At 50.3% G+C, this 25711-nt stretch overlaps 1 protein-coding gene across 6 annotated transcripts in view; it reads right to left on the reverse strand.

The window, feature by feature from the left end:
- Positions 1–11169: 11169 nt before the first annotated feature.
- ZMYM3 (zinc finger MYM-type containing 3) overlaps positions 11170–25711 on the reverse strand; it is a 16011-nt gene continuing 1469 nt past the window's right edge. For 3 of the 6 annotated variants that reach the window (XM_029931084.1, XM_029931083.1, XM_029931082.1), the window contains exons 2-25: positions 24601–25286; positions 23583–23626; positions 23194–23266; positions 22463–22757; positions 22065–22242; positions 21505–21723; positions 21062–21212; positions 20670–20785; positions 20429–20515; positions 20143–20293; positions 19687–19859; positions 19318–19483; positions 18585–18682; positions 18340–18502; positions 17939–18051; positions 17617–17791; positions 17286–17432; positions 16490–16593; positions 16000–16168; positions 15472–15623; positions 14900–15014; positions 14164–14418; positions 12748–12865; positions 11170–12629 (exon numbers count right to left, since the gene is read on the reverse strand). In XM_029931084.1, coding sequence (XP_029786944.1) covers positions 12437–12629; positions 12748–12865; positions 14164–14418; positions 14900–15014; positions 15472–15623; positions 16000–16168; positions 16490–16593; positions 17286–17432; positions 17617–17791; positions 17939–18051; positions 18340–18502; positions 18585–18682; positions 19318–19483; positions 19687–19859; positions 20143–20293; positions 20429–20515; positions 20670–20785; positions 21062–21212; positions 21505–21723; positions 22065–22242; positions 22463–22757; positions 23194–23266; positions 23583–23626; positions 24601–25267 — 4122 coding nt within the window. In that variant the 5' untranslated portion in view covers positions 25268–25286 and the 3' untranslated portion in view covers positions 11170–12436. The remainder of the gene's footprint in view (positions 12630–12747; positions 12866–14163; positions 14419–14899; positions 15015–15471; positions 15624–15999; positions 16169–16489; positions 16594–17285; positions 17433–17616; positions 17792–17938; positions 18052–18339; positions 18503–18584; positions 18683–19317; positions 19484–19686; positions 19860–20142; positions 20294–20428; positions 20516–20669; positions 20786–21061; positions 21213–21504; positions 21724–22064; positions 22243–22462; positions 22758–23193; positions 23267–23582; positions 23627–24600; positions 25287–25711) is intronic. The other 3 variants (XM_029931087.1, XM_029931086.1, XM_029931085.1) reach the window with 3 other exon arrangements.

Below are 25711 nucleotides of genomic sequence, written 5' to 3' on the forward strand. Positions count from 1 at the left end.
CTGGGTGGCTCAGTCGGTTAAGGGTCCAGCTTCGGCTCAGGTCATGATCTCATAGTTCGTGGGTTTGTGCCCTCCATTGGGTTCTGTGCTGACAGCTCAGAGCCTGGAGCCTGCTTCAGATTCTGTATCTCCCTCTCTCTGCCCCTGCCCCCACTTGCACTCTGTCTCTCTCTCAAAAATAAATAAACATTAAAAATTTAAAAAAAAAGAGTGAAATTAAAAAAACAAGAGCAGAGTGATCTGATAGTGGACCTCACGGAGAAAGAGGTAATTTACACAGGATTGTCCTCCATTTCTTTCTCTTTATTTTTTTAAGTAATCTCTACACCCAGCATGGAGCTTGAACTCACGACCCCATGATCAGGAGCCATATGTTCCTCTGACTGAGCCAGCCAGGTACCCCAGGATGGTTTACCATTTCAACTGAAACCCCTCTGGAAAGTCAGTATAGCATAGTGATTAAGAGTTTGCTCCACTTCCTTACCTGTGTGACTTTAGCCAAGTTACTTGGCCTCTCTGTATTTCAGTTTCCTCATTGGTGAAACACTGATAATAATAGCATGTGTATCACAGGGCCATAGTGGTGATAGATGTAATAATTATGTATATAAAGCATTTAGAACAGTGCCTAGTCCATAGTTCGCTCTATATAAGTATGTGCTATTATTATTTCCTCTCACGACCTGTGCCATCCTTCAACTACTGTTGACCCTCGTACAATGTGGGCGTGGGGACACTGACCCCCTGCACCATCAAAAATCCACATAATACTTCTGATTTCCCAAAAAGTTCACTACCAAGAGCCTACTGTTAATTGGAGGCTTCATCAATAACATAGTTGATTAACACATATTTTGGATGTGATATGTATTATGTACTGTATTCTGTTAATAAAGTCAGAGGAAGAAAAGAGAATGTTATTTTTTAATGGTTATTTATTTTTGAGAGAGAGGGAGAGACAGAGTGTGAGTGGGGAAGAGGCAGAGAGAGAAGGAGACACAGAATCCAAAGCAGGCTCCAGGCTCTGAGCTAGCTGTCAGCACAGAGCCCAATGCAGGGCTCGAACTCACAAACCGAGAGATTGACCTGAGCCAAAGTCGGCTGCCCAACCAACTGAGCCACCCAGGTGCCAGAAAAGAGAATGTTATTAAGAAAAACATAAGGAAGAGAAAATACATTACAGTACTGTGCTGTGTTTATTGGGGGGAAAAGTCCACATAGAAGTGGACCTGTGTATGCAGTTCAAACTCGTGTTGTTCAAGGGTCAACTGTATTCACAGACTCTCTCAGATAATGATCTAAATTCTGTCTCACCGAAGTAACATCCTTTTTTTTTTTTTTTTTTACTTTTACATTCAACTTTATTATTTTTTTCCTGGGGTTGTGTGTGTGTGCATGTGTGTGTATGTGTGTGTGTGTGTGTGTGTGTGTATTTTTTGAAATATAATAAACATATTCTGTAATATTAGTTTCAGGTGTACAATATAGTGATTCCTTAATTCTATACATTTCTCAGTTCTCATCAAGATAAATGTATTCCTTTTTTCCTTTTTTTATGTTTATTTATTATTGAGACAGAGAGAAACAGAACTTGAGTAGGGGAGGGGCAGAGAGAGATACACACAGAATCTGAAGCAGGGTTTAGGCTCCAGGCTGTCAGCACAGAGCCCAACGCGGGGCTCAAACCCACGAACCGTGAGATCATGACCTGAGCAGAAGTCAGACGCTTAACCGACTGAGCCACCCAGGTGCCCCAAGATAAATGTATTCTTAATACCCTTTATCTGTTTCTCCCCCGCTTCACCTCTCCTTTTGTACCCACCAGTTTGTGCTCTGTATTTAAGAGTCTGTTTTTCTGTCTCTTTTTTTAATCTATTTTGTTCCTAAAGTTCCTCATATGAGCGAAATCACATGGTATTGTCTTTCTCTGACGGACTTATTTTGCTTAGCATTATACCTGCCCATGTTGTTGCAACTGGCAAGATCCCATTCTTTTTATGCCTGAATAATATTCCAGTGTGTGTGTGTGTGTGTGTGTGTGTGTGTGTGTGTTAAACACATCTTCTTTATCCATTCATCTATGTATGAACATTTGAGCTGTTTCCATACCTTGACTAATATAAATAATGCTGCAATAAACATAGAAGTGCATATATTTTTGAAATGATACATCCAATAAGAGGTTAATATCCAAAATACAGGAAGAACTTATAAAACCCAAACCCAGGAAACCCCCAAACGATCTGAATAAAAATGGGAAGAGGACCTGAATAGCCATTTTTCCAAAGAAGATATCTAGGACGCCTGGGTGGCTCAGTCGGTTAAGTAACTGACTTCGGCTCAGGTCATGATCTCACGGTTTGTGATTTCTAGCCCCGAGTCCAGCTCTGTGCTAATGGCTCAAAACCTGGAGCCTGCTTCAGATACTGTGTCTCCCTCTCTGTCTGCCCCTTCCCCACTTGTGTTCTGTCTCTCTCTCTCTCCCTCCCCAAAATAAATAAACATTAAAAAAAATTAGAAGACATCCAGACATGGATGCTCAACATGGAAAGATGCTCAGCGTCACTCATCATCAGGGAAATACAAATCAAAACCACAATGAGATATCACCTCGCACCTGTCAGAATGGCTAAAATAAAAACGCAAGAAATAATGTGTCTTGGGTGAGGATGTGGAGAAAAAGGAACCCCCGTGCACAGTTGGTGGGGATACAAATTGGTGCAGCCACTGTGGAAAACACTATGGCATTCCTAAAAAAAATAAAAATAAAAATAGAACCACCCTATGATCTAGTAATTCCACTGCTGGTTATGTACTCAGAGAAAACAGTAACATGCTTTCTTGACTGTCAATTGCCATGTGAGTGTTTGTAAGTAAGCAAGTCTGTATGTGTGCATATATATGTCATAGTAGCTGTGACCATATTTACATATATGTCAGCATGTATGACTATATATATGTGGGAGGATGGCTGTGAGGGGACTATATATATATATTTAATTTGGCTCCACATCCAACATGGAACCCAGTGTGGGGCCTGAACTCAGGACCCTGATATCATGACCTGAGCTGAAATCAAGAGGTAGACATTTAACCAACTGAGTCACCCAGGTGCCCTGGGAGTGCCTTAATTCTTCATGTTGCTTTAATGAAAAGGATGTATCTCAACCCTCAATCATAGTCTGAAATTTTAAGCTTTATTACCAGACCTAGAAATAATGTAAGTGAGGGGGCCTGGCTGGCTCCGTTGGTAGAGCAGGTGACTCTTGATCTCATGGTTGTGAGTTCAAAGCCCACACTGCGCATGGAATTTACTTGGAAGGAAGGAAGGAAGGAAGGAAGGAAGGAAGGAAGGAAGGAAGGAAGGAAAGAGAGAGAGAGAGAGAGAGAGAGAGAGAGAGAGAGAGAGAGAGAGAGAGAGGGAAGCACACTTGAGTGGCTCAGTAGGTTAAGCATCCAACTCTTGGTTTTGGCTCAGGTCACCATCTCACAGTTTGTGAGTTTGAACCCCATGTCAGGCTCTGCACTGAAAGCTTGGGACCTGCTTGGGATTTGGTCTCTCTCCCTCTTTTTGCCCTACCCTTGCTCATGCTCTCTCTCTTCCTCCCTCCCTCTCTCTTTCTCTCAAAAATAAATAAAATTTAAAAAAATTGTAAAAAAAGAAAGAATGTAAGTGGATCAAAGGAAAGGAGACTGTTTATAGAGCACCCAGTGTGGACCAGATATGGTACTAAATTAAGCACTTACAGATACATAATCTCAATAATGGCGAGGTAGCTATTCCTATACCTGTACTTATAGATGTGAAATGGAGGCTCAGAGAGGTTAAATAACATGTCTAAACACTGCACAATCAAGGCACCTGGGTGGCTCAGTCAGTTAAGTGTCCAACTCTTGCTTTCGGTTCAGGCCATGATCTCATGGTTCGTGAGATTGAGCCCCGAGTTGGTCTTGGGATTCTTTCTCTCTGCCTCTTCCCCTTGCTCTCCCTATTTCTCTCTCTCAAAATAAATAAATGAACTTAAAAATAAAGGCTGCACAACCTAAAACTGCATAACTAGAATTAAAACTTAGGCCTATCCTATAAAAAAATCTGGCAGTCTCCTCTATACCAAAGTAACCACTCCATACTGCCTTAGGAAGAGTTTCAGGATACTGGGGTGGGTGGGAGGGACTCCATATGATATAAAAATATCCCTAAGTGTTAGCCTTCTGCAAAACAAAATGCATGTTTGGGATCCCCTAAGGCTGAGAGAGAGAAATGGTCAAAGTTGAGGAGGAGGCTGTCCCGTGCTCAGACAGGGAAGGGCAGTCTGGAGGCACAGGGCTTCTCCCGGGATCTCTGCTTGGAACGGGATTCAGAAAGTCTCTCCCCAGGAAGCAATTTGAAGAGTGCAGGGAAGATGGGGAGAAATAGTTATTTACAACCACTACCTAAAAATATAAAATAAAAAATTTAAAAGGAGCACTTGGTGGGCTCAGTCAGTAGAGCATGTGAATCTTGATCTCAGGGTCGTGAGTTTAAAGCCCACATCGGACATAGGGAATTACTTAAAAAAAAAAAAATCAAGGGACACCTGGGTGGCTCAGTTGAGCATTAGATTCTTTTTTTTCCCAAGTAACTATTTTATTTATTTATTTATTTATTTTATAGTTTATTGTCAAGTTGGTTTCCATATAACACCCAGTGCTCATCCCAACAAGTGCCCCCCTCCATGACCATCACCCACTTCCTCCCTCCCCCTCCCCCTTCAACCCTGTTTGTTCTCACTATTCAAGCGTCTCTCATGGTTTGCCTCCTTCCCTCTCCGCAACTAATTTTTCCCGTCCCCTCCCCCATGTCCTCTGTTAAGTTTCTCCTGTTCTACTTATAAGTGAAAACATAGAGCGTTCGATTCTTGATTTCAGCTCAGGTCATGATCTCAGGGTCATGAGATGGAGCCCCACATTGGACCATGAGCTAAGCATGCACACAGCCTGCTTAAGATTCTCTCCCTCTCCTTCTGCCCCTCTCCTCCACTCATGCTCTCTCTCTGTCTCTAAAATAAATTAAGGGACACCTGGGTGGCTCAGTAGGTTGAGCATATGACTTCAGCTCAGGTCATGATCTCGAGGTTTGTGAGTTCAAGCCCCACATCAGGCTTCCTGCTGTCAACCTGTCAGTGTAGAGCCCGCTTCAGATCCTCTGTCCACCCTCTCTCTGTCCTTCCCCTGCTTGTGCTCTTCCAAAAAAAAAATAAATAAATATTATAAAATAAAATAAAATAAAATGAATTTAAAACTAAACAAAAATTTTAAAAAATCCTACCCGCCCAACCCCTAAATCAAGATACACTTTTCCTTTTACTTATTTATTTTATGTTTTTTATTTATTTTTGAGAGACAGAGAGAGGCAGCACAAGTGGGGGAGGGGCAGAGAAAGAGGGAGACACAGAATCTGAAGCAGGCTCCAGGCTCTGAGCTGTCAGCACACAGCCCGATGTGAGACTCAAACCCACAAACTGTGAGATCATGACCTGAGCTGAAGCCAGACGCTTAACCGACTGAGCCACCCAGGCGCCCCTAGATATAGTTTTCAAATTTCCGCTGTTTCTCTGTGTTAACCTTAGGGATTTCAAAGACACACTTTGTTTTTCAGTGGTCTCCCCTTGCCCCTTTCTGTTTTCCCTCCAGCTTCCTCTCAAGAGACAAAGCCTTTCATTCCAAAGTTAGTCTGAAAATGCGGATTCCCTAGAGAATTCATGCCAACTAAAAATCATTCATGCTAAAATATAATCAGCTAGCCAACAAACGAGGTCTTGGTGATTCTGTTTCCCGAATCTTTCCCAAACCCCTTTCCTCCTCAGGACTCCCATTGTGCTCCTGCCTTCCTTCAGACCTTGCAATTATCTGCTAACTGATCATTTTGACAATAAAAGCTAACATTTGGGGCGCCTGGGTGGCTCAGTCGGTTAAGCCTCCGACTTCGGCTCAGGTCAGATCTCACGTTCGTGGGTTCGAGCCCCGCGTCAGGCTCTGTGCTGACAGCTAGCTCAGAGCCTGGAGCTGCTTCCAGTCCTGTGTCTCCTTCTCTCTCTGCCCCTCCCCCTCTCATGCTCTGTCTCTCTCTGTATCAAAAATAAATAAAACATTAAAAAATAAATAAATAAAAGCTAACATTTATTAAGATCTTGCTGTGTGCTGGGCACTGTGATAAACAGTATCTCCTTTAATCCTCATCACTCGTTGAGGTAAATACCATTATTATTATTTTTTGTTTGTGAGAGAGACGGAGGAGCAGAGGGAGGAGGGCAGAAGATCTGAAGAGGGCTCTCTGCTGAGCACAGACAGCCCAATTCGGGGTTTGAACTCACAAACCGTGAGATCATGACCTGAGCAGAAGTTGGGCACTTAACTGAATGAGCCACCCAGGTACCCCACCTATAGAGAATCTTAAGCAGAGTCCACGCTCAGTCTGGATCCTGATGCAGGGCTCCATCTCACGACCCTGGGATCATGACTTGAGCTGAAATCAAGAGTCAGATGCCCAAAAGGCTGAGCCACCCAGGTGCCCCTACTGCCCCCATTTTACAGATGAGGAAACTGAGGCTTACATAGGTTAAGTAACTTGCGCAGGCCCCACAGCTAGGAAAGAAGGGGCTGAGCCAGGGAACTGGAAGTCATATCTGCCAGGGGTGAAAGGTGAAGCACATAACGACTTCCATATCACTGCCTCCCTATAACTGGCCTCCTCCCAGGTTTCCTCAGCACCCAGTCCTCCTCCACATCATCCAGAGATGCTGGAGTCCCCTTAAAGCATGAATCTTGCCAATTCCTTGTGAAAATCTTTTAATGGCTTTCTCCAACTTTGAGGATAAAATGTGACTGGTCTGCTTTGCCAGGAGCAGAGGGTTTCCCAGGATGCTGGCTTTTCATTGCCAAGACTGGGAATGTTCTGGGTCCCCTGGCTAGCTCAGTCAGTAGATCATACGACTCTTGATCTCAAGGTCATGAGTTTGAGCCCATGTTGGGCTTAGAGATTACTTTTTTAAAAATTAGAAAAAAACAGGGGCACCTGGGTGGCTCAGCTGGTTGAGCGTCCGACTTCAGCTCAGGTCATGATCTCACGGTTTGTGGGTTTGAGCCTCAGCATCGAGCTCTGTGCTGAGAGCTCAGAGCCTGGAGCCTGCTTTGGATTCTGCGCCTCCCTCTCTCTCTCTCTCTCTCTCTCTGACCCTCCCCTGCTCACGCTGTCTCTCTCTCTCTCAAAAATAAAAAATAGGGGCGCCTGAGTGGCTCAGTCGGTTAAGCGTCTGACTTCAGCTCAGGTCATGATCTCACGATTCGTGGGTTAGAGCCCCACATCAGGCTCTGTGCTGACAGGTAGCTCAGAGCCTGGAGCTGCCTCAGATTCTGTGTGTCCATCTTTCTCTGACCCTCCCCTGCTCGTGCTGTCTCTCTCTGTCTCTCAAAAAAAAAATCAGAAAATAAAAAAAACCCGGAGAAGTCCTGGGCAAAGTAAGATGGTTGGCTACCCTAGCAGGTCATGGCACAGCATTCAATGCCTCTCATACCCTGATCCCCATTTCCTCAGCATCACCTCCCACCACTATTCACCTTTTTTACTGTGCCCTCTCTACCTCTTCTGCAGTCCAACCACCCCTCCCTAAAGACACTGTGTGTTCTCTTATACCTCCATCCCTTTGGTGCACACCGATCCCTACACCTCTACTCTGCCTCACAAACTATGCTCAATGTTCATGGCAACTGAACTCCCAGGTCACCTCCTTGGGCTCTCTTGATTTCCTGGGAATGAGTAATGATTTCATTCCACCCTGGTTATTTTATTGACACATGAGTCTTCTCCAGGGTCATGACTAGGTTGAGCCAATCGAGGCACCTAGGGGGCAAAGTTTAAGGAGGCAGTCACTCTCGAGGTTGTGCAAATGCCTGCCCTGTACTGGTGTGACCCTGACAGTGAGTGCCTTCTTATATTCTGCACTTGATTGCCTCACCCGAGTCCCAGCCTCTGTCTTCCCTATTAGACTAGGAACTTCTCAAGAGTGGACCCCAAGTTTTTACTGAGCTCTGTGTCCCTAATGACTAGCACAAGGCTAGACACAGGATAGACATCTAGTTGAACTAATACATCAGACTCTTCTCTGGTCCAGTAGGGGAAGGAAGTAAGAGAGCCAGAAGGTTTTATGCCATGTTGAAGATGGGAGAAGGGGAATGTAATGGACCTCATCTCAGCCTGGGGACGAGGACAGCTTTTCATCAGCTAGCATCTGGTAGATTTGGGCTCCTCCTATTTCTCGTCCTTCCCTCTCTGTTCCTTTCATGGTTAACGGGAGCTACTCCCCAAGGTACCTTTTTTTTTTTTTTTGGTCCTCTTCTTATTCAGTCTCTCTTTTAGTGACCCTGTCCAATCCCAGAGCTTTAGCTAGCTAGTTCTTTGCAGATGACTCCTAAATTGACATCTCATCCATTATGCTAAGTAAAATAAGTCAGAGAAAAAGACAAATACTGTATGATCTCACTTATATGTGGAATCTAAAAAAGCTAAACTCCCAGGAACAGAGAGTAAAATGGTGGTTTCCAGGGGCTTGGGGTGGGGGAAATGAGGAGGCATTGGTCAAAGGCTCTACATTTCCAATTATAGGATGAATAAGTTCTGAGGATTTTAAAAAAATATTTTAATGTTTATTTTAAAATATTTAATGTTTATTTATTTTTGACAGAGAGAGAGAGGGACAGAGCATGAGCAGGAGAGGGGCAGAGAGACAGGGAGACACAGAATCTGAAGCAGGCTCCAGGCTCTGAGCTGTCAGCAGACAGCCTGAGGCAGGGCTTGAACCCACGAGCCGAGAGATCATGAAGCTGAAGGTGGACGCTCAACCGACTGAGACACCCAGGTGCCCCTTTAATGTTTACTTTTGAGAGAGAGAGAAAGAGAGAGCGAAAGTGAGCAGGGGAGGGGTAGAGAGAGGGGGACAGAGGATCCAAAGCGGGTTCTGTGCTGATAGTAAGTAGAGAGCCAGGTTGCAGGGCTGGAACTCATGAACCATGAGATCATGATCTGAGCCGAAGTCGGAGGCCCAACTGACTGAGCCACCCAGGCGTCCCAAATTCTGGGGATCTAATGTACATCATGGTGACTATGGTTAACAATTTTATATCATATACTTGAAAGTTCTAAGAGTAGATCTTAAACGTTCTCACCCCCCAAAAAAGAGATGGTAATTTGCCACGGGATGGAGGCGTTAGCTAACACTACTGTGGTAATCATTTTGCAATATAGAAGAGTATCAAATCAGCACAGGTCTATACCTTAAACTTACACATTATATGTCAAGTGTACCTCAATAAAGCAGGAAAAAGAATAAATGCCTCGTCTCTTTTCCAAGCCTCAGACCCACATTCCCTGTAACATCTAGCATCAATATTGCTCTTTCATACCCATTTTCTCATCTGACCTTTGCAACAGTTCTGTGAGAAAGTCAGGGTAGAATATGAATGCATTTTGTAATGTTTATTTATTTTTGAGAGGTGGGGGGCAGAGAGAGAGGGAGACATCTGAAACAGGCTTCAGGTTCTGAGCTGACAGCAGAGAGCTGGATGAGGGGCTCAAACCCACACGTCGTGAGATCATGACCTGAGCCAAAGTTGGACACTTAACCGACTGAGCCACCCAGGGGCCTCATGAATGCACTTTTAAGGTGAGGCCTTAAAAGGTTGGCTTGCCTCAACTTTTAGTGGCAGAGCTAGGATTAGAAACTTAAGTTTGGGTTTTCTTTTTGCTATGTCACACAGCCACCACCTGGGTTTTTCGATAGAGTCTCAAACCCAATGTGACTGAAATCTCAACTTGTTACCAACCCCCTGCTACCAGAAAAGAAAAAAATCAACAAAAATAACACAACAGAACAACCCTGCCCATGTTTCCCAACTTGGTGAAAGGCATCTCACTCTCCTTCCCAGTTATCAAGGCTGGAAACCTGGGATTCCTGCTCACTGCTTCCCTCACCTGCAGATCCTGCAGACTTGACCTTGGAAATACTGGAATCCATCCTCCCTTTTCCTTCTTTATCCCCACAGCCCCCATCAAGGCCCATGGACTCTATCAGCCACACTTCTTACCTGCCCCCACCCTCCATCCTTTATCCTGTTGTGAGGCTCTCCTCCCTAAAGCAGCAGATTGCCTGGTTGGAAGACCTCAGCCTCCCGCGTGGCTTCCCTATGGCTTTGGTTGTATGGGTCCCCCAACCCCTCCGACTCACTCTCTGAGGCCCAGGTCAGATGCCATCACCCCCAGTGAACTCCGCTACACACACCTCCCCATACACTCAGAATGAGTTCTTTATCCCTGTGATCTCCCACAGCACTGGATATTTCATTCTGCCTGTCTCACAACTAACTGTGCCATGGTCTGTCTCCCCATAGCCTGGGAGCCTGCTAGGGACAGGACCTTGGTCTTACGAATCTTTGTCTTCTCTGAAGCATGGACTCTTAGGTCCTTCACATAGTAGATCCTCAATGGATAGCTGTGGAATTGATTTTTCCCCCTCTAAGTATTTGGAAACTTGTTAATATTAAAAAGAACCATGGGAGAGAGGCAAAATCATGAGACTATTGAATACTGAAAACAAACTGAGGGTTGAAGGGGGAGGGGGAGGGGGGAGGGGGTGATGGTCATGGAGGAGGGCACTTGTGGGGAAGAGCACTGGGTGCTATATGGAAACCAACTTGACAATAAACTATGTGAAAAAATAAAAATCATTTACTGTTAAAAAAAAAAAAAGGACCGCGGGATGGCTGGGTGGTTCCTTTGCTTGGGTGTCCTGATTCTTGGTTTCGGCTCAGGTTGTGATCTCACAGTTTGTGACTTTGAACCCTGCGTCAGCTCTGCACCTGCTTGGGATTCTCTCTCCTCTCTCTCTCTCTGCCCCTCCCCTACTTGTGCTGTCTCTGTTTCTCTCAAAAGAAATAAACTTTTAAAAGAATGAAAGAAAAAAAAAGACCGTATTTCCTAGTAGATTCATTCAGAGAGGCAGGTAAAAAATGATTCTTTAACTGAGGTGAGACACCTCACTTTTTTACTCCCTTGAGAGTCTGAAGTGGTCCAGCATTGGTCCACTACAGTTGCCACCCCTCCCGACACCGCTCTCCCTCCCCCAGAGAAGACAAAAGACAATTTTAACTCTTTATTTGAAACAATTCCAGAGACAGAAGGTTAGTCGTGACGACAGCTTCTCACTACAACACAAGGGTGGGCATGGCTCACTGAAGGGACAGGCCAGGCGTCTCAGAACAATATATACAATTTAAACAGTGGCTAAACTGGTGACAGTTATAAAAACACAAAAAAGGAGGCTGGGGAACAGCAAAGCAACAGGGAAAGAACTGGGTACCCCCTTTGCTGGACACTAATAGTTTTCTGGAACTATGAAGGCAAGATGGGGAAGACAGATGCAGGCAGTGGGTGCAGGACCCATGTCCATGGCTCCTCACCTATCCTTTGACCACACATCCCATCCTGCATGACCCAAGGCCCCCACAAGCCTGGCTCTTACGAAGGGGTGACAACACGAGTGGGGAAACCCAGCCCCAATCCAAGTCAGAAGGTAGTTTTTGCCTTAGGAAACTCTGTCCATTGAACTAAAGGGAGGCAGTTACAGAAGGGGACTAAGCATGTTGACGTCATGGCTCATGCCAACTAAGACGGCAGAGAGCAACAAACACATAAACCAAGGGAACAGGAGTCGGGTGCCCACACTTAGAGTCATCTTCTGCCTTTGAGGGAAAGAAAGCATTTGGAAGTTTTTTAAATGGAGGCACCAAGGGCTGGTGCTTGCAGGGGTGGGGAGGAGAGTGAGGCAGCTCGGGGTTTCCAAAAACTAGTTGTCTCATGGGAGGAGAAGAGTGTCGAAGCCCCGTGGGTTAGGTAAATGGTTCCCTCCTTGCTGCCACACTTTCTTTCATACGAGATCCTCCAGTGTGGTCCCGGGGAAGAGCAGAGGAGGGGATGGGCACAGGGCAGAGAAGGCAGCTGGGTTCTTCCCTTGGCCAAACCTAGGAACAGGGAGCTTTACCTACATGGGACGGTTGGGAAACTCAAAGCCAACAGGATCACCAAAGCTCTCAACACTCCATCCAGAGTCGAGCCCCTAGGAGAAGGGGTTCACTCTGAAGCATAAAGAAAACGGCTGAGCTGGGTTTTGCCCATGTCTGGGAGACCAGCCCCTGGGTGCAGAGGACTGGGGCCCTGTGGTTGTCAAGGGGTGCAAAAGAAGGTAAGAGCCAGGGGTTCCTAGGGAAGGCAAGGAATGGATGAGTAGAGAAGAGCAGGCAGGGCCCCTCAGGATGAGTAGCATTGGTTCCTGGGCCAGTCGCCCCTGTGGGACATGGCCCTGAGCCAGATGTTGGTGTGAAAGACGGACACGGAGAACACGCAGGCTCAGTCCAGGTCTTCATCCCCAGGACGACCCAGCTCCTCGTAAATCTCCCGCACGGCCAGAATGCGATTGAGCATACTCTCCAACATGCTGCGGTCCATGGGGATCACAGAGTACCAGAGAGGTGACTCGGCGATGCAGGACCGCTCGGGTTGCAGGTAAAACACATCGTTGCGCGTCCGCAGGCTTTCGGGACTACGGTGGTGGGGAGGCAGGTGGGGGAAGGGGCGGGAGGTCAGAGATCAATTACCAGGGCAACGCAGATCCCCTGGGTCCCCATGCTAACGCCATGCCTGCAAAGCCTCCAACTCACCATTTTGAGAGATAGAATTCGTAGAACTTGACAGGGCAGCGGAGGGGATTCATGCGGTTCTCACGCTGCTCTAAGATAGGGGCTTCTTCTTCTCTCTTCCGTTTCCCAGGGCCCGTATCTGCAGACAAGGCAAATGACCCAGAGTCATTACAAGCACAGTCTCAAGGAACCACCTCCAAGAGCACAGTCCAGGGCACAGGGGGAATGCCTCAGGACACCAAACACAGTCTCACAGAGAAATTAAAGGCAGAGGAAGAGTCAGTCAGTCTCCCCACATCAAGCAAACAGGTCCTGTGGTGGGATTGGGGGGTGTTGTTCTGAAGGCCTCCCTGGTTCTCACTGCCAAGGTCTCCCTTTATAATCTCCCAAAACTGATTTCCTGAAGAGGCCATCTCAGAAGCTCTGAACACATACTGACAAAAATGACCCCGTGGCAAGGTTGGGCTCGCCTTCTGGGACACGGAAACAGCAATAGCCCCAGCCCCCAGTACCTCAGCCCAGGTAGAGGCTCAGGTGCGGAGAAGAGACTCTGGGAACTGCGCTCAGACGGCATGGGACTCTGGGGCCAGAATGGAATCCAAGGTGCCGTTTCTTTCACGCCCAGCAGCACAGAACCAGGGAAAGCCTCATATTCACCCTGTCAACTCTCCCCCACTGCCAAACATACCCAGCAGCTTCCTACTTGTCTACCATCTACCCCAAGAAAGTACACTGACTTAAAAGGAGGAAAGTTATGGGGCACCTGGGTGGCTCAGCTGGTCAAGTATCCGACTTCAGCTCAGCTCATGATCTCGCAATTTGTGAATTCGAGCCCCAGGTTGGACTCTCTGCTGTCAGCCCAGAGCCACCCCTCAACTGCTCACTCTCTCTCTCAAAAGTAAATCATCTCAAAAAAAAAAAAAAAGACTAAGCTTAAAAAAAAAAAGAAGAAGGGCACCTGGGTGGGTCAGTAGATTAAGCGCTTGACTCTCGGTTTCAGCTCAACTCATGATCTCACGGTTCATGAGTTCGAACCCCACATCAGGCTCTTCGCTGACAGCACGAACCTGCTTGGGATTCTCTCTTTTTCTCGCTATGCCCCTCTCCCACTCACACTGTCTCTCTCTCAAAAATAAACAAACTTCAAAAAAACAGTTCAAAAAGAAATGTTTCTTAAAAAAGAAAGAAAGAAAAGAAAAGAAAAGAAGAAAAAGAAAAAAAGAAAGGAGGAACACAGGAAACAAGCAGCTGAGTGACCTTCCATTTCTGCAAGAGCCACTGCCCAGCAGACTACAAGACTGCCTGTTTTTGCCTTCTCAGCAAACACAGGAACAGAAGGGGCAGGGAAAGCAAGAGGACCAGGCCGGCAGTCACGGAGGGGCCTAGGAGAAGCAGCATGGAGGGGAAAGAGAAAGGGGGGCGGGGGCAGCCTCGTACCTCGCCCTTTCCTCTGGCGGACTGGGGCATAGTAGCGGATGCTCACCACCTTGGTGGTGCCCCGAGGGGTAGTACACTTGCGGGACTGCCGCACCACATTGGTGAAGGAGAGCTGCATGTGTTCCTCGGCTGTCTGTAGCCCAAAGAACTTAGTGTTGAAGAACATGAGGGTGTTGAGGAGGACAAAGGGTGAGTAGACCCCGAGCTGCTTACACTCCCACAGGTGCTCTTCCTCCACACGGGAGAATACCGTATCTGCAATGGTCAAGGAGACATCAGTCAGGAGTGATCGACCACCCCCGACCAGCCACTTCCAGTTCTGCTCACGAGCATCTCCCACCCCATCCCTGTCCGGCAAGTAACCACTACACAGGGAACATGAGTAGACAGTGTACTGGGCTTTTGTAACAGTTTCCACCTGCACTTGGAGCTTCTCCCACCACTCTTGAGTTATAGGCAGGGAGATGTAAACCCCGAGGGGTCCCACAGCACCTTCTCTTCTTTCTTCAGTCACCACCAAAACCAGGCCACCTTTTTCAGACCCAGACCTAGGTCGTGTTCAAGGATGGGGACTCCGGCCTCTCCAGCTCTGAATGCTGAGGCCCCCCCAGGGACATAAGTCCTGCCCTCAGAGCCTTTGTAGAAAGTGGCAGACTGAACGGCCCAGGACTCTTGGAACAGCGTACTAAAAGTATGAAGAGGAGGGCAGAGGGGTTGCAAGGTCCCTGTCCCTTACTGTTGGGGAGGAGCGTGGGCTGCCAGGTACTCAGAGACTTGTTGAGTTCTTGAACGAAAGTCAGGTAGTAAAGGTCTGTGAAAATGTTCACCATTCGGTTGTTTTCCAGCAAGTACTGAAGAAAGAAAAACAGACGCACGGGAAGCTAGACTCTAGGTTCTGGAGGAAAGACGTGATGCCAGAGGCCCCGAGCATGGCAACCTCGATAATGAGGAGGCAATGGGAAAGCCTTGCTTGATTGGGTGACCCAGAGTGCTTTTCCCCAGGGATACCCCCGCATCCTGAGGTACTTGGGCCCTGTTGGAAGAGGAGGAAGTTTCGGGGAGCTGTGTCGAAGCTGCTTCTTCCCAAGCCCAGCCTCCCTCGTCAGATGATGCACGGCCGATCTCTCGCAGGGGGAACTACACAGCACCCCGCCACCCAACGAGCTCAGCTCTACCCATCCTCCCCTTCCTAGAATGGGTCTAGAGAATTGCCAAGGGGACCTGCTCAGGGTAGGAGGCAGGGTGAGGAACAGGGGCTGGGACAGACTCATTTCCGGTGGGACCCTGCCTGCTATGTTGAGAGGGTACCTGCTGGATGCCGAGACACAGATAGTAGATACTGTCAGGTTCGTATCGTTCGCCGTTGGGTCGAGTGATTTCTCTCACAAACTGGGCCAGACCGTAGTTAAGTTCAGCAGCTGAGCAGGCCAGAATATCCTCTTTGATACGCATAGGTTTGGCTGTAGGGATACAGTGGAGATGGATAGGATTAAGAGAACTCCACTAGAGAATTTCATTTAGCTCCTCCATTATGAATCCCTTCATCCCTTAGTGCATCCACCTCCAGAACAAACCCACCCATTGCAAAGAAAAAAAAAAAGCCCTCAGCCTTGAAACCTAGACAGCCTCTCCCCTTATTCTGCAACTCCTCCCCATCTTCACAGGACACCCTTTGGTGATCATGGCCTTATCATCCCTAGACATCCTCAGCGGAACCACAGCCCTGGCCCTCCTCCTCTCCCCACATGGAGGGGTACCCTGTGTTTTAGGTAAATGGGCAGCGGCCCCTCCCCTGCCCACCAGGTACCTTCCTCCCCAGCCCCACCCCATACTTACGGCCAAAGCGCAGCTCATCCCCTTTGCTGGTTTCTCCATTGGCATATTTTGACTGTACCCAGCACTTCCAAGCATTGACACCATATGAATAGTTGAGTCCAGTACAGCTGGGCTGGCTGCTCATGGAGTCCCGGGAACAGCTCTCTGAAAGCACCAGCCGCTTTTGACCCTGGAAGGAAAGAGAAAGGAGAAGCGTGGCGGAGGCAGGGCCAGGCGCACTGTGGAAGCCAGTCAGGGTAGTGCTGACCGCCGGGGAAGCAGGGGTGTAATGGAAGAACACAGCAAGCTTCCACAGCACAGAGCCCAGGAAATGGCTCCGAGGACCTCATGAGGAGAGAAAGTGTGGCTGCCTCTCGGTACTCACAGCAGTAGAGAACGGAGGTCAGGAAAAGTCAAACTGAGGCTGCCAGCTTGGCTATGAGAGCCACCCCCACCCCAAACTCTTTGAGCCACCTCCTTCCTCTGTGGATTTAGCAGCCTCAGCCCTCACCTTCCTCATGGTGCGGGGAAGGTCTTGTTCAGCAGACACATCCTCGGGCCCTACCAGGCCACAATCAAAGAGGAAGTCTACGCTGGGGTTAATGTCCAAAGGATCTGTTAGAGAGGAAAGGAGGAAGAAGTCAATTTTTAAAGATCTCAACCCTGTGGCCCTCATCCCCTACCCCTGCCACTTGGCTGCTTGACTGGAGATGAGCCTCCTACATGGCCTCAGTGTACTCAGTAGAAAGCAGCAAAGCTGTACCAAGAACACATTCAGAGGCACACAAACGCAAAATTTCACAACGATGGGAATGTTCATAATGCCACCGAAATGAATACTTAAACACGGTTAAGATGGTAAATTTTATGTTATGTGTTCTGTCACAATTAAAAAAAAAAGCAAGACACGGGGCGCCTGGGTGGCTTGGTTGGCGTCCAACTTTGGCTCAGGTCATGATCTCATGATTTGTGAGTTTGAGCCCCGCATTGGACTCTGTGTTGACAGCTTGGGGCCTGGAGCCTGCTTTGGATTCTGTGTCTCATTCTCTCTCTGCCCCTCCCTCATTTGTGCTCTGTCTCTCTGTTTCTCACCAAAAAAAAAAAAAAAAAAAAAAAAAAAAAAAGCAAGACACAACTGCAAAACAGTGAGCCTGTGCCAGCATCTCTGGCACTAGTTCCTGTGAGAACCTTCTGTCAAGGGTCACAAGGAGCACTGTCTGGGGTCATGCTGAGATCACAAGGGACACTCCATGTCTCCTGGCACAAATGCTACCACACCCAGTGGACACACTTCAAGTCCTACTTACTCTTGGGGAAGTCCGCCTCCAAGTCTTGCCCAGGCTCATCCAAGACATTGGCCATCTTGACGGCCATGGCCAGGACATCATCTCGAGCTGGCCCAAATAGGTCACAGTCTTCCAGAAGCCCCTCTGCACTCTGGTTGCTCACAAGATCTGGGAGGTGGGGAAGGTGGTTTCATCACTGCAGCCCCTACCTAGCACCCTCAGGGTCCTTCAGGGGCCAATCCCAACTACTCCCCAGTCCTGCTAAGGCACCAAGATCACCACACTCCACCCCCTTAGGCTGACCCAGGCCGGTAGCACCCTGTCTCCCTCATTACCACTGTCCATGGCATACCACAAAGGTCGGATGAGGCCTTGTCTAACTCCTCAGCCTCTGCGATCATTTCTGCCATAGCCAGGATATCGGCCTCCAAGGGGTTGGAAGGGATCTTCACCTTCAGCTCTTCAATGGTCTCCACAATCTTGTCTGTGCTCTCCAAGGTGGTGGGCAGGAACATGGGCACAGGCACCTGGAGGCACAAATCCCAAATGAACACCAACAACCACTCCAACAGATGAGAGGGACAGCTGGTGAGAGTAAGGGGGGGTGGGGGGAGCATGGGTCTCAATCCTGAAAGGGTAAAGGAGACCGCACCAGGAAGGGCAAGGAAACTTACCGGGATGGGCATGGAGAAAGGCACCGGGACTTTCTGGCAGTACAGATGCATAGGCACTGGCACAAAGATGGGCACTGGAATGGGCAGCACGATCACCTGTGGCTTCCACTCTTCTGTTGACAAGAAAGGGGTCTTCTCAGAGCCCCTGCTAGATGGACCACATCTGGCCTAGAGCCTGACGCTTGCCTGCCCTCCCCCGCAAAAAAGGAAAGGTCTAACACGTGCTCAGTGTCACAAAACTGCCCTTGAACCAGAAGTTGAAAGACAGCTCTAGGATTTTGGGACAACCATGTGCATATTACTTCAGGCACCTCAGGAACCCTCCTGTCCAGCTCCTGAGCACAGGGCTGGAGGCCTAGGACTACAGAATGTAGCCTGGGATGTCTAAGACCTTGGCTTACCCGTTTGACTCCCTTTGGACTTCATCTCCACCTTGCAGGAGACCCCGCGATTCTGCATCAGTGGCTTACACATGGCTGCTTTGTTTTTGCGGGGTGTTGCTGGGGGTGGCGGGGGTGGAGGAGGGGTGGAAGCAGCAGGAGCTGACCGGGTCTTGGCAGGGATCTGCGGGGAAAAAGGAATATTAGCGCTGCCAACCAGCATACCGGCTTCTGACGCCATCTGCCCCCTTGGCTTCTGCCCCGACCTTGCCCAGATTCCCATTTTCCTCTGGGGTCTTCACTGTACTGCTGTTTTCCACTTTGGTTTGAGATGGCGTCTGGGGCTTCACCTCAGGAGTCTGACCTGTAGATCAAAACAAATGAATGATCTCATCTGAGGAATGTGCTCTCCGTTCTCCTCATCCTCATTCCACGAGAGCTCCACTGAGAGGTGTGCTAGATGCAAATGCGAGATCTAGACTATCCCCGCCTCGACTCCCCCCACCTCCAGTGTAGTCTTCTCTAGGCCCCAGCAACACTGGCCAAGAAGGTTCTTGGCTCCTGGATGCCAAGAAAACCAAAAGACAGATCCCCCAATGACCCACAATTTGAGACCTTCCACTCAGATGACCTTCAGAAGTTTGGTACCCCTGAAGTAGTGGAGGGGCGGAGGTGACATTCTAGAAACAATAGTCTTTGGTCTCACCGAAGGTGGGGCTTATGCTGACACTTCCATCTCTCTAAAAACTAACCACAGCCCCCCACATGCCCCATCCCACCTGGGTGGGTGTCCATCCCCTCAAAACACATCCTTAACAGGGTCTGAGTAGACTAGAACTCTGAAGACCTTAAAACAAGGCTCCCCCTAGGACCAGCACAGTCCAGAAGGTGAAAGAGAATACAGTACCAGGAGCTCTGGACAAAGATGAAGTGAAAGTAAGAGAGGAGGGAGGGAGGGGCGAGGCTAGTGCTAAGAGCATGCCCCTGCCCAAGACTCACTGTTCAGGAGGCTCTCTGGCCCACTCTGGGTATCCAAGTTGGGTTGGTTCTGCTGGCTGTAGAAGCGCAGCAGACACTGTTGGTTACAGAAATGACGGATCTGCCCACGCCAGTGGATGGTCTCCAGCAGCTTCCCCTGGCGCTTACAGGCATGGCACCGGGCAGCCTGGGGGGTGTCAACAAGATGGTCAGACCTGCCTCCCTAAGACAGGCCAGGCTCTTTGCCCCGGGAGAGACCATGCTGCTCCCCTTGGAAGCCAGGCCAGCTGGAGCCCCCTCCCTGGAGATTGGCTCACACCCTGAGGCCAGTGCAACGGCCCATGCCCCTTGGTAACCTTTTCCCCCTTTCCAATGCCCTGCCCCCCTTACCTTGCAGTACCACAGCAGGTACTTGCTCTTACAGTCCTCACTACAGAAGTCCCACGTGCTGCCATCTAGCTGCTCGGTGACTCCACGCTGGCATGTCTGGGAGCAGTAGGTACAAGTGATACAGCACAGCCCCAGCTTCTTGGTGAAGTCCTGTTTGTACAGCAGCACGCAGCCTGGGAAGAGGGCAAGAGGTGAGGATCCAGAGGCCCAGAGATTGCCACAGTCCGGAGGCCCAACCTTTCCAAGAGGGTCCACCTAAAACTTCCACCAGCTTCTCGTGCCTTAATGCCTCTGGATGGATGGAAGGATGGAGGGGAGGGGAAGGGAGGAGGATAGCACCTCAAACCAAAGACCCCCACTACCACCCCACACCACACTGCAAGCCCTCCTCCTTCCCCCGGCACCCTCTCTAGCTGGGAGGTTCAGGCCCTTCCGCGCCTTTCCCCACCTCCTTACCTTCGCTGCAGAAGCTCTTCTCTACCCCACTGAACCGAAGTTTCTCATGCAGGAGTTTTTCCTGCCGACAATGCTCGCACTGGGACACTACACCCCGGAGCCGCTTGAAGTCCTCGCAGCAATCACGGCAGCAGAACTGGAATACCTGGTCCTGAGATGAGGGGCACAAGGCAGGGAGGACAGAGTTGTGACATCCGGATCTGGCCAGAGCCAAGTGGAGGAAAGACCCCCTTCGGACAGACGTCCGTTCTGTGTGGCAGGAGGTCAGTGGGGACGGGGATCTTACCTGCCAGTCCAAGACCTCAGGCTTGCCACTGAAGAGGCTGTGGCAGTAGTGACAGCTCAGGTGAATACCCCCCTCAGGGCTTGTGCGCTGGAGGGAAGGAAGACAAGTAAGGGAGGTGTGTGGGGGTGGTGGGGAGGGGGGGTCAGACTCGTTCTTGGTTCTGCCCGGGCCTACCTGCCCCAACTCTCATACCCTGTGTCACCACACCCTTGTTTCATCCCTGGTCCAGGGTTTGGAGTACCTGGAACTTGGTCCAGCAGCTGGGGCTGCAGAATTGGTAGACTGTGCGATCAACCTTGTTGTAGTAACAGGGGTCAGAGAGGCTGCGGCGGCAGAAGCTGCAGGGTCGGGGAGGGCCTGGGGCACAGAGAGAAAGGGAGAGAGAGAGAGAGAGAGAGAGAGAGAGAGAGGGAGAGAGAGAGAGAGAGAGAGAGAGAGAAAGAGAGAGAGAGAGAGAGAGAGGAGGAGAGAGAGCACACAGAAGGTGTAAGGCAGTGCAGAGATGAACAGGAAATCCACGGGAAGATGTGGTTGGGGCTGAGGTTGGGCAGCAGGGGTCACTTTAGAAGAGGGGAGCACGGGAGGTAGAAGGAAGGCCAGCAAGGGTCTCAGAGAAGAGGGCTTTGCACCTACCAGTGAGCCCTGCCTGCTTCACTTTGTAAGAGGTGGTACAGCACAGGGAACAGAACAAGCTGGTCTTGCCATTACGATCCACATGTGATAGCATCTCAAAGTTCTTACACAGGGTCTTGCACCAGACACAGGGGTACACACGTGTGTTTTTCTGTGAGGATGGGGAAGGAGAGGCTGAGGCTGGATTTGTCCCTTCACTTTTATTTGTTAAATTTTTTAAAACATGAGATATTTCAGGCATACAAAAAAAGGAGAGATGATGATATAACAAAGACCTGTGTATCCACCAGCCAGCTTCAAAAATAAAACATAACAGATACAATTGAAACCCCCTTTATTTGTTTTATTCCTCCCAACCCTGGACCTGTCAGGCACCTTTATTTGTCACCCAGGAACCGCACCCCCGTCCACAGCCCTCTAACGCACTACTCCCTCGGCCCCACCTTCTTGTACGCCCCCAAGCAGGTTGTGTTGCAGAACCGCTTTTGTTGGCCCTCGTGGAAGAGGAGCTCAGGGCCAGGGCTCCCGGTCTTGGTGTAGATGTAAGCCCCACACTGGTCACAACAGTTGGTTTTCAGTCCCTTGTTGGCCCGGAATTTGGAGAAGCAAGAATCGCTGCAGAGCCGGTGCACCACGCTGCCGTTGCTGACCTCGTGCAGGACCTGCCGTACACACACACACCCTGAGCTGAGGCCTGGCCACCACCACCCACCCTGAAGCAAGGACGGCCCGCCCCGCCTCACCCTACACCTTCACAGCAGACAGTGGGCCCAGGGACCCCCCAACCTGCACATCGGGCTGCCGACTTGATGGTGAGGTCCCAGGAGGCAAGGAAGGCCGGCTGCATACATCCTGGAGAAGCTCTATCCTTGAATACGCTCCCTCACGATGGCTGCCCTCCCCCCACCCCTTCCACAGGGCCTGGCCCCTGCAGCCCCAGGATGGCAGGGGCAGGTCAGGGCTAGCCAGGCTCTGCAAATCAGCCGCCATCGAGCTTCCTTACCTCTCCAGTCTTCTGGCATATGCTGCAGCGAGTGGCGTCGGCAGGATCCCCAGACTGCGGGATCGGGCGCTGCTGCTGGGCCTCGTAGAGGGAGAGACAGACGGACGTGCAGAACTCATGGAAGGAGCCTCCTGAACCAGTCTGTGCCACAACTGAGTCCTTGGTGTTCCAGATCTCCCTGCAGGTGGAAACAGGTTGGAATGTTCACTCAGTACCAATACCGTCCTCTTGCTTTGTTTCATAGGCTCCCACCCCTCCACGGGGATTGATGACCACAGGGCCGAGTCCTCTTGGACCCCCTCCCAGTTCCACTCTGCTAGCTTCTCACCCAGTCTGTGGCTCACCAGTGACTCCTGGCCTGACCCCTACCCTCCCTGCATCCAGGGAACTTCACATACTTCTTGCAGAATGTACAGGTCTTTTTGCCTGAAGGCTTCTTAGAGAAAGTGGTGAGACAGGATGAAGAGCAGAAGAGCTGAGGCAGCCCCTTGCGCTGGTAGGCGGTCTGCCCCTTCTGCAGCGGTGTCCGGCAATGCGCACAGGTCATCTTGGTGCTGACGGCAGAGCGCCCGGCCCTTTGGGCCACGCTTGAGCGTAGGGACATGCGAGGGGAGCGCCGGGGCCGGAATGGCACAAAGTCCTCATCATTCGGGTCATCTACCATGGCATCAGAATCCTCATCTGACACTGGAACTGTGGAAGTGGGGAAACGGGGTTGAGCAAAGGTTACCTGACCAAGCTCTCTGGCTGTCCTCTGACCAATGGGCAGCTCAGCGGATACTAGATCCTCGGATGAACCCCATCACCTGGGTATGCCTCTGCACCCCCACCCGTATCACATTGGCATCTTAAGCCACTGGCGGCACTCTCCCATAGTTACTCCGTGATCTCCTGGGGAGGGCCCAGGAGGGCTCTGAGTGAGAAGATTCAGGACAGGGATGGCATGGCTGAAACAAGAAACTCCATTCTTGCCGCTGTTGTTTGTGATTTCCCCCACTGCCCCCAGTTCCCATGCCATTCCACAGCAGAGATAGGCACTTCACACTCTGCAGGGCACAGCACTATGGGAGCCAGGAGATCTGTGGCCCTCCACATCCCACTCGGTCACACTTCCTCCAGTCCTACTCACTGCTCTCAGTGGAATCCACAACCTCAGGTTTTGGAGGCTCTACTCTTCTAACGCGCTCGCTTCTCTTCTGCACCTTGGAAACATGGGAGGGGAGGAAAGCTGACACCAGGGGCAGGCTAAAGGGCCTGCTGCACTGGTGCACGGTGTGGGGGGGGTGGTACAGAAATGGGAGGGGGAAGGGAGTGTAGGGACCCTCAGCCCAGCCCTGAGAGGAGGGCAGAAAATGAGTTTCTCCTTAAGAATCAGGAGACACAAGAGCTCCCCCCTCCTCCTAACTCTCCTTGCACACGCCCTCCCCAGAACAACATCTGGGAGGGAAAAATGAAGGGTCTGTCTTTCCCAGAGCTATAGGGGGAACCAGACTCCTTCCAATCCCCTCCCCCCCTCACCCTCTCAGGCGGCTTCTCACTCGCCTTCCCAGTCAGGCCATCTCCTGCAAAGGAAGCGGAAAACAGCCTAAATCTTGAGCTTGCCCTCAACACCCACTCCCTGACCCAACCTCCACCCCTCCATTCCTGGGGAAGAACATACTCAAAACTGAAAGGGAAAATTCAAGTGCCTGTGGCTTCTTGGGGCCCCTCTCAGGGTTACCTCAAGCTCTGCTCTAAGGGGTGGGGGACAGCTATTCTCCATTAAAACAAATTCTAGCCTTCCCATCTGCCTTCCCAATCATTGGGAGTTAAGGAAACACAGATAATACGTCTTTCATCAGAGAACTTACAGTTCACTGACAACAAATGCAAACACCCAAAAGGAGCAAGGAGAAAAGGAAGCATTATGTATGGATAGGTTGCCCTGAACTCAGGTGGTTATATTAGCCCTAAGACCCTGGTCACAACCTGGGAGAGGCACACCACTAGGGAGAAGTGGGGGGAAATGAGAGCCTCTCAAGCCCAGGCTGTCCCTCCCCTATCAGAGACATAATTCCAGGCCCTGCATTTCTGCCATTCCCCTAAAATCACTATGCTGTTGGTGGCTCCAGAACCTAGTTATCATTCACTGAACCCAGAAACCCCACTTTCTTCTAGAACAAAACACCTGGAAAGATCTTAGCACCAAGAAGCCTGGTGTCCTCTCCAAATTGCAAAGAGAGAGAGGACCCAACAGCCCACTGGGGGTAAGAAAAAGGGAACCTCTCCCAACAGATCCACTCTTCCCGATGCACACCCTGAAACCTCCCCCCCCATTCCCCTCCCATAGCCAGAGCTGCTTCCCTACCCCTACTTTCCTTAATCTTCATCACAAACCCCCTCCCTTCCAAGCTCCCAATTCCTTTTCCATACATATCCCTACTCTTATCTCTCCACCCTCCTCCTCTTCCCCTACATCTTCCCCAGACATACAACCACCCCTACTTACCCCTACCCTTTCCCCAGCCTGGATTCTCCAGCTGATTAGGTGACCTACCTGGCAAGGAAGGGTGTGCAGGAGGGCTAGGGCCCCCAGGTTTGGTCTGAGAACTGTTGATTCCATCCCCCAGAGTCTCTCCCACTGAAGGGCTGGGGGGACCATTTGGGCTTTGTGGCTGCCCTTGGGGAAGCTCCTCCTCCTGCCCAGGGGAGCCCCTTTTCCCTGTAGCTATGTTGGTGGTCTCCTCCTCTTCAATATGGGGGGATTGCAGTGTTATCGGCGAATCTGGAGCCAAAGGCTCTAGTAGCCCCTCCGGTGAAGAGGGATTTGCCCCAGCCCCTGGCTCAGGTGGTACCACCTCAGGGGTCTGGCCCCCTGGTCCAGGCTCTAGGGTCTGATCACCTGCATCCCATGCAAGGGTCCCCTCGGGACCATGGTCCACCTCTGGGGGAGAGGGGGCTTTATAGAGCAGCCCCCCCAGCCCCAGCAGCTCGGTGGCTCCGTCCAGGACTCCAGGGTCTTTTTCCAGGCCAGCAGGGGTATCAAGCAGGTCCAGGGCTCCTGAGGATGGAGAAGGGCCAGGGGGCGCCCATCCTCTAGTTGGGACAGTCTGGGATTCCAGTAGATCCTCTCCAAATTCCATGTCTACTGGAAGGTCTCCAGCCAGGGGCTTCTCTGGCAGGGTCAATGGGTCAAACGGACTGGGGAAATCACTGGGGTCCATGAGGATGACTGGATGTGGGCTGTAGATTAGGGGTAGAAGAGGAGCCATAAGAGGTGGTCTTCGCCAGAATTCCTTCTTATATAGGTTCTAGGACACACCCCATCATCCACTTGGATTTCTCATGAACAGCCCCCACCACACGACAAGCATTTCCACTGGCTCTGGTCCAAATGACCACTCCCCCCCCCCAAACAGCGCCCCCTGTGGGGCGAGGCGTTCCCCGCCCTGGCCCCGTGCCCACACTAGCCAGGCAGTCGATCGTTCCACCCTCCCGCCTGCCCCCGCCACCCCACTGCAACTCCCAGTTCCCCTCCCCCCTTACCTTTTACTCCCCCCCAACTCGGGCTAAACGCCCCCTTATAGTCTCCTAGGGCCGTTGCCACCAAGAGCCTTTCCCACCCCCGCGGTCTCAGTTCTTATCCCCTCCCCTCTCTCCCAGAGCCC

The sequence above is a fragment of the Suricata suricatta genome, chromosome X (genome assembly GCF_006229205.1).
Source record: "Suricata suricatta isolate VVHF042 chromosome X, meerkat_22Aug2017_6uvM2_HiC, whole genome shotgun sequence".
Taxonomy (NCBI): Eukaryota; Metazoa; Chordata; class Mammalia; order Carnivora; family Herpestidae; genus Suricata; species Suricata suricatta.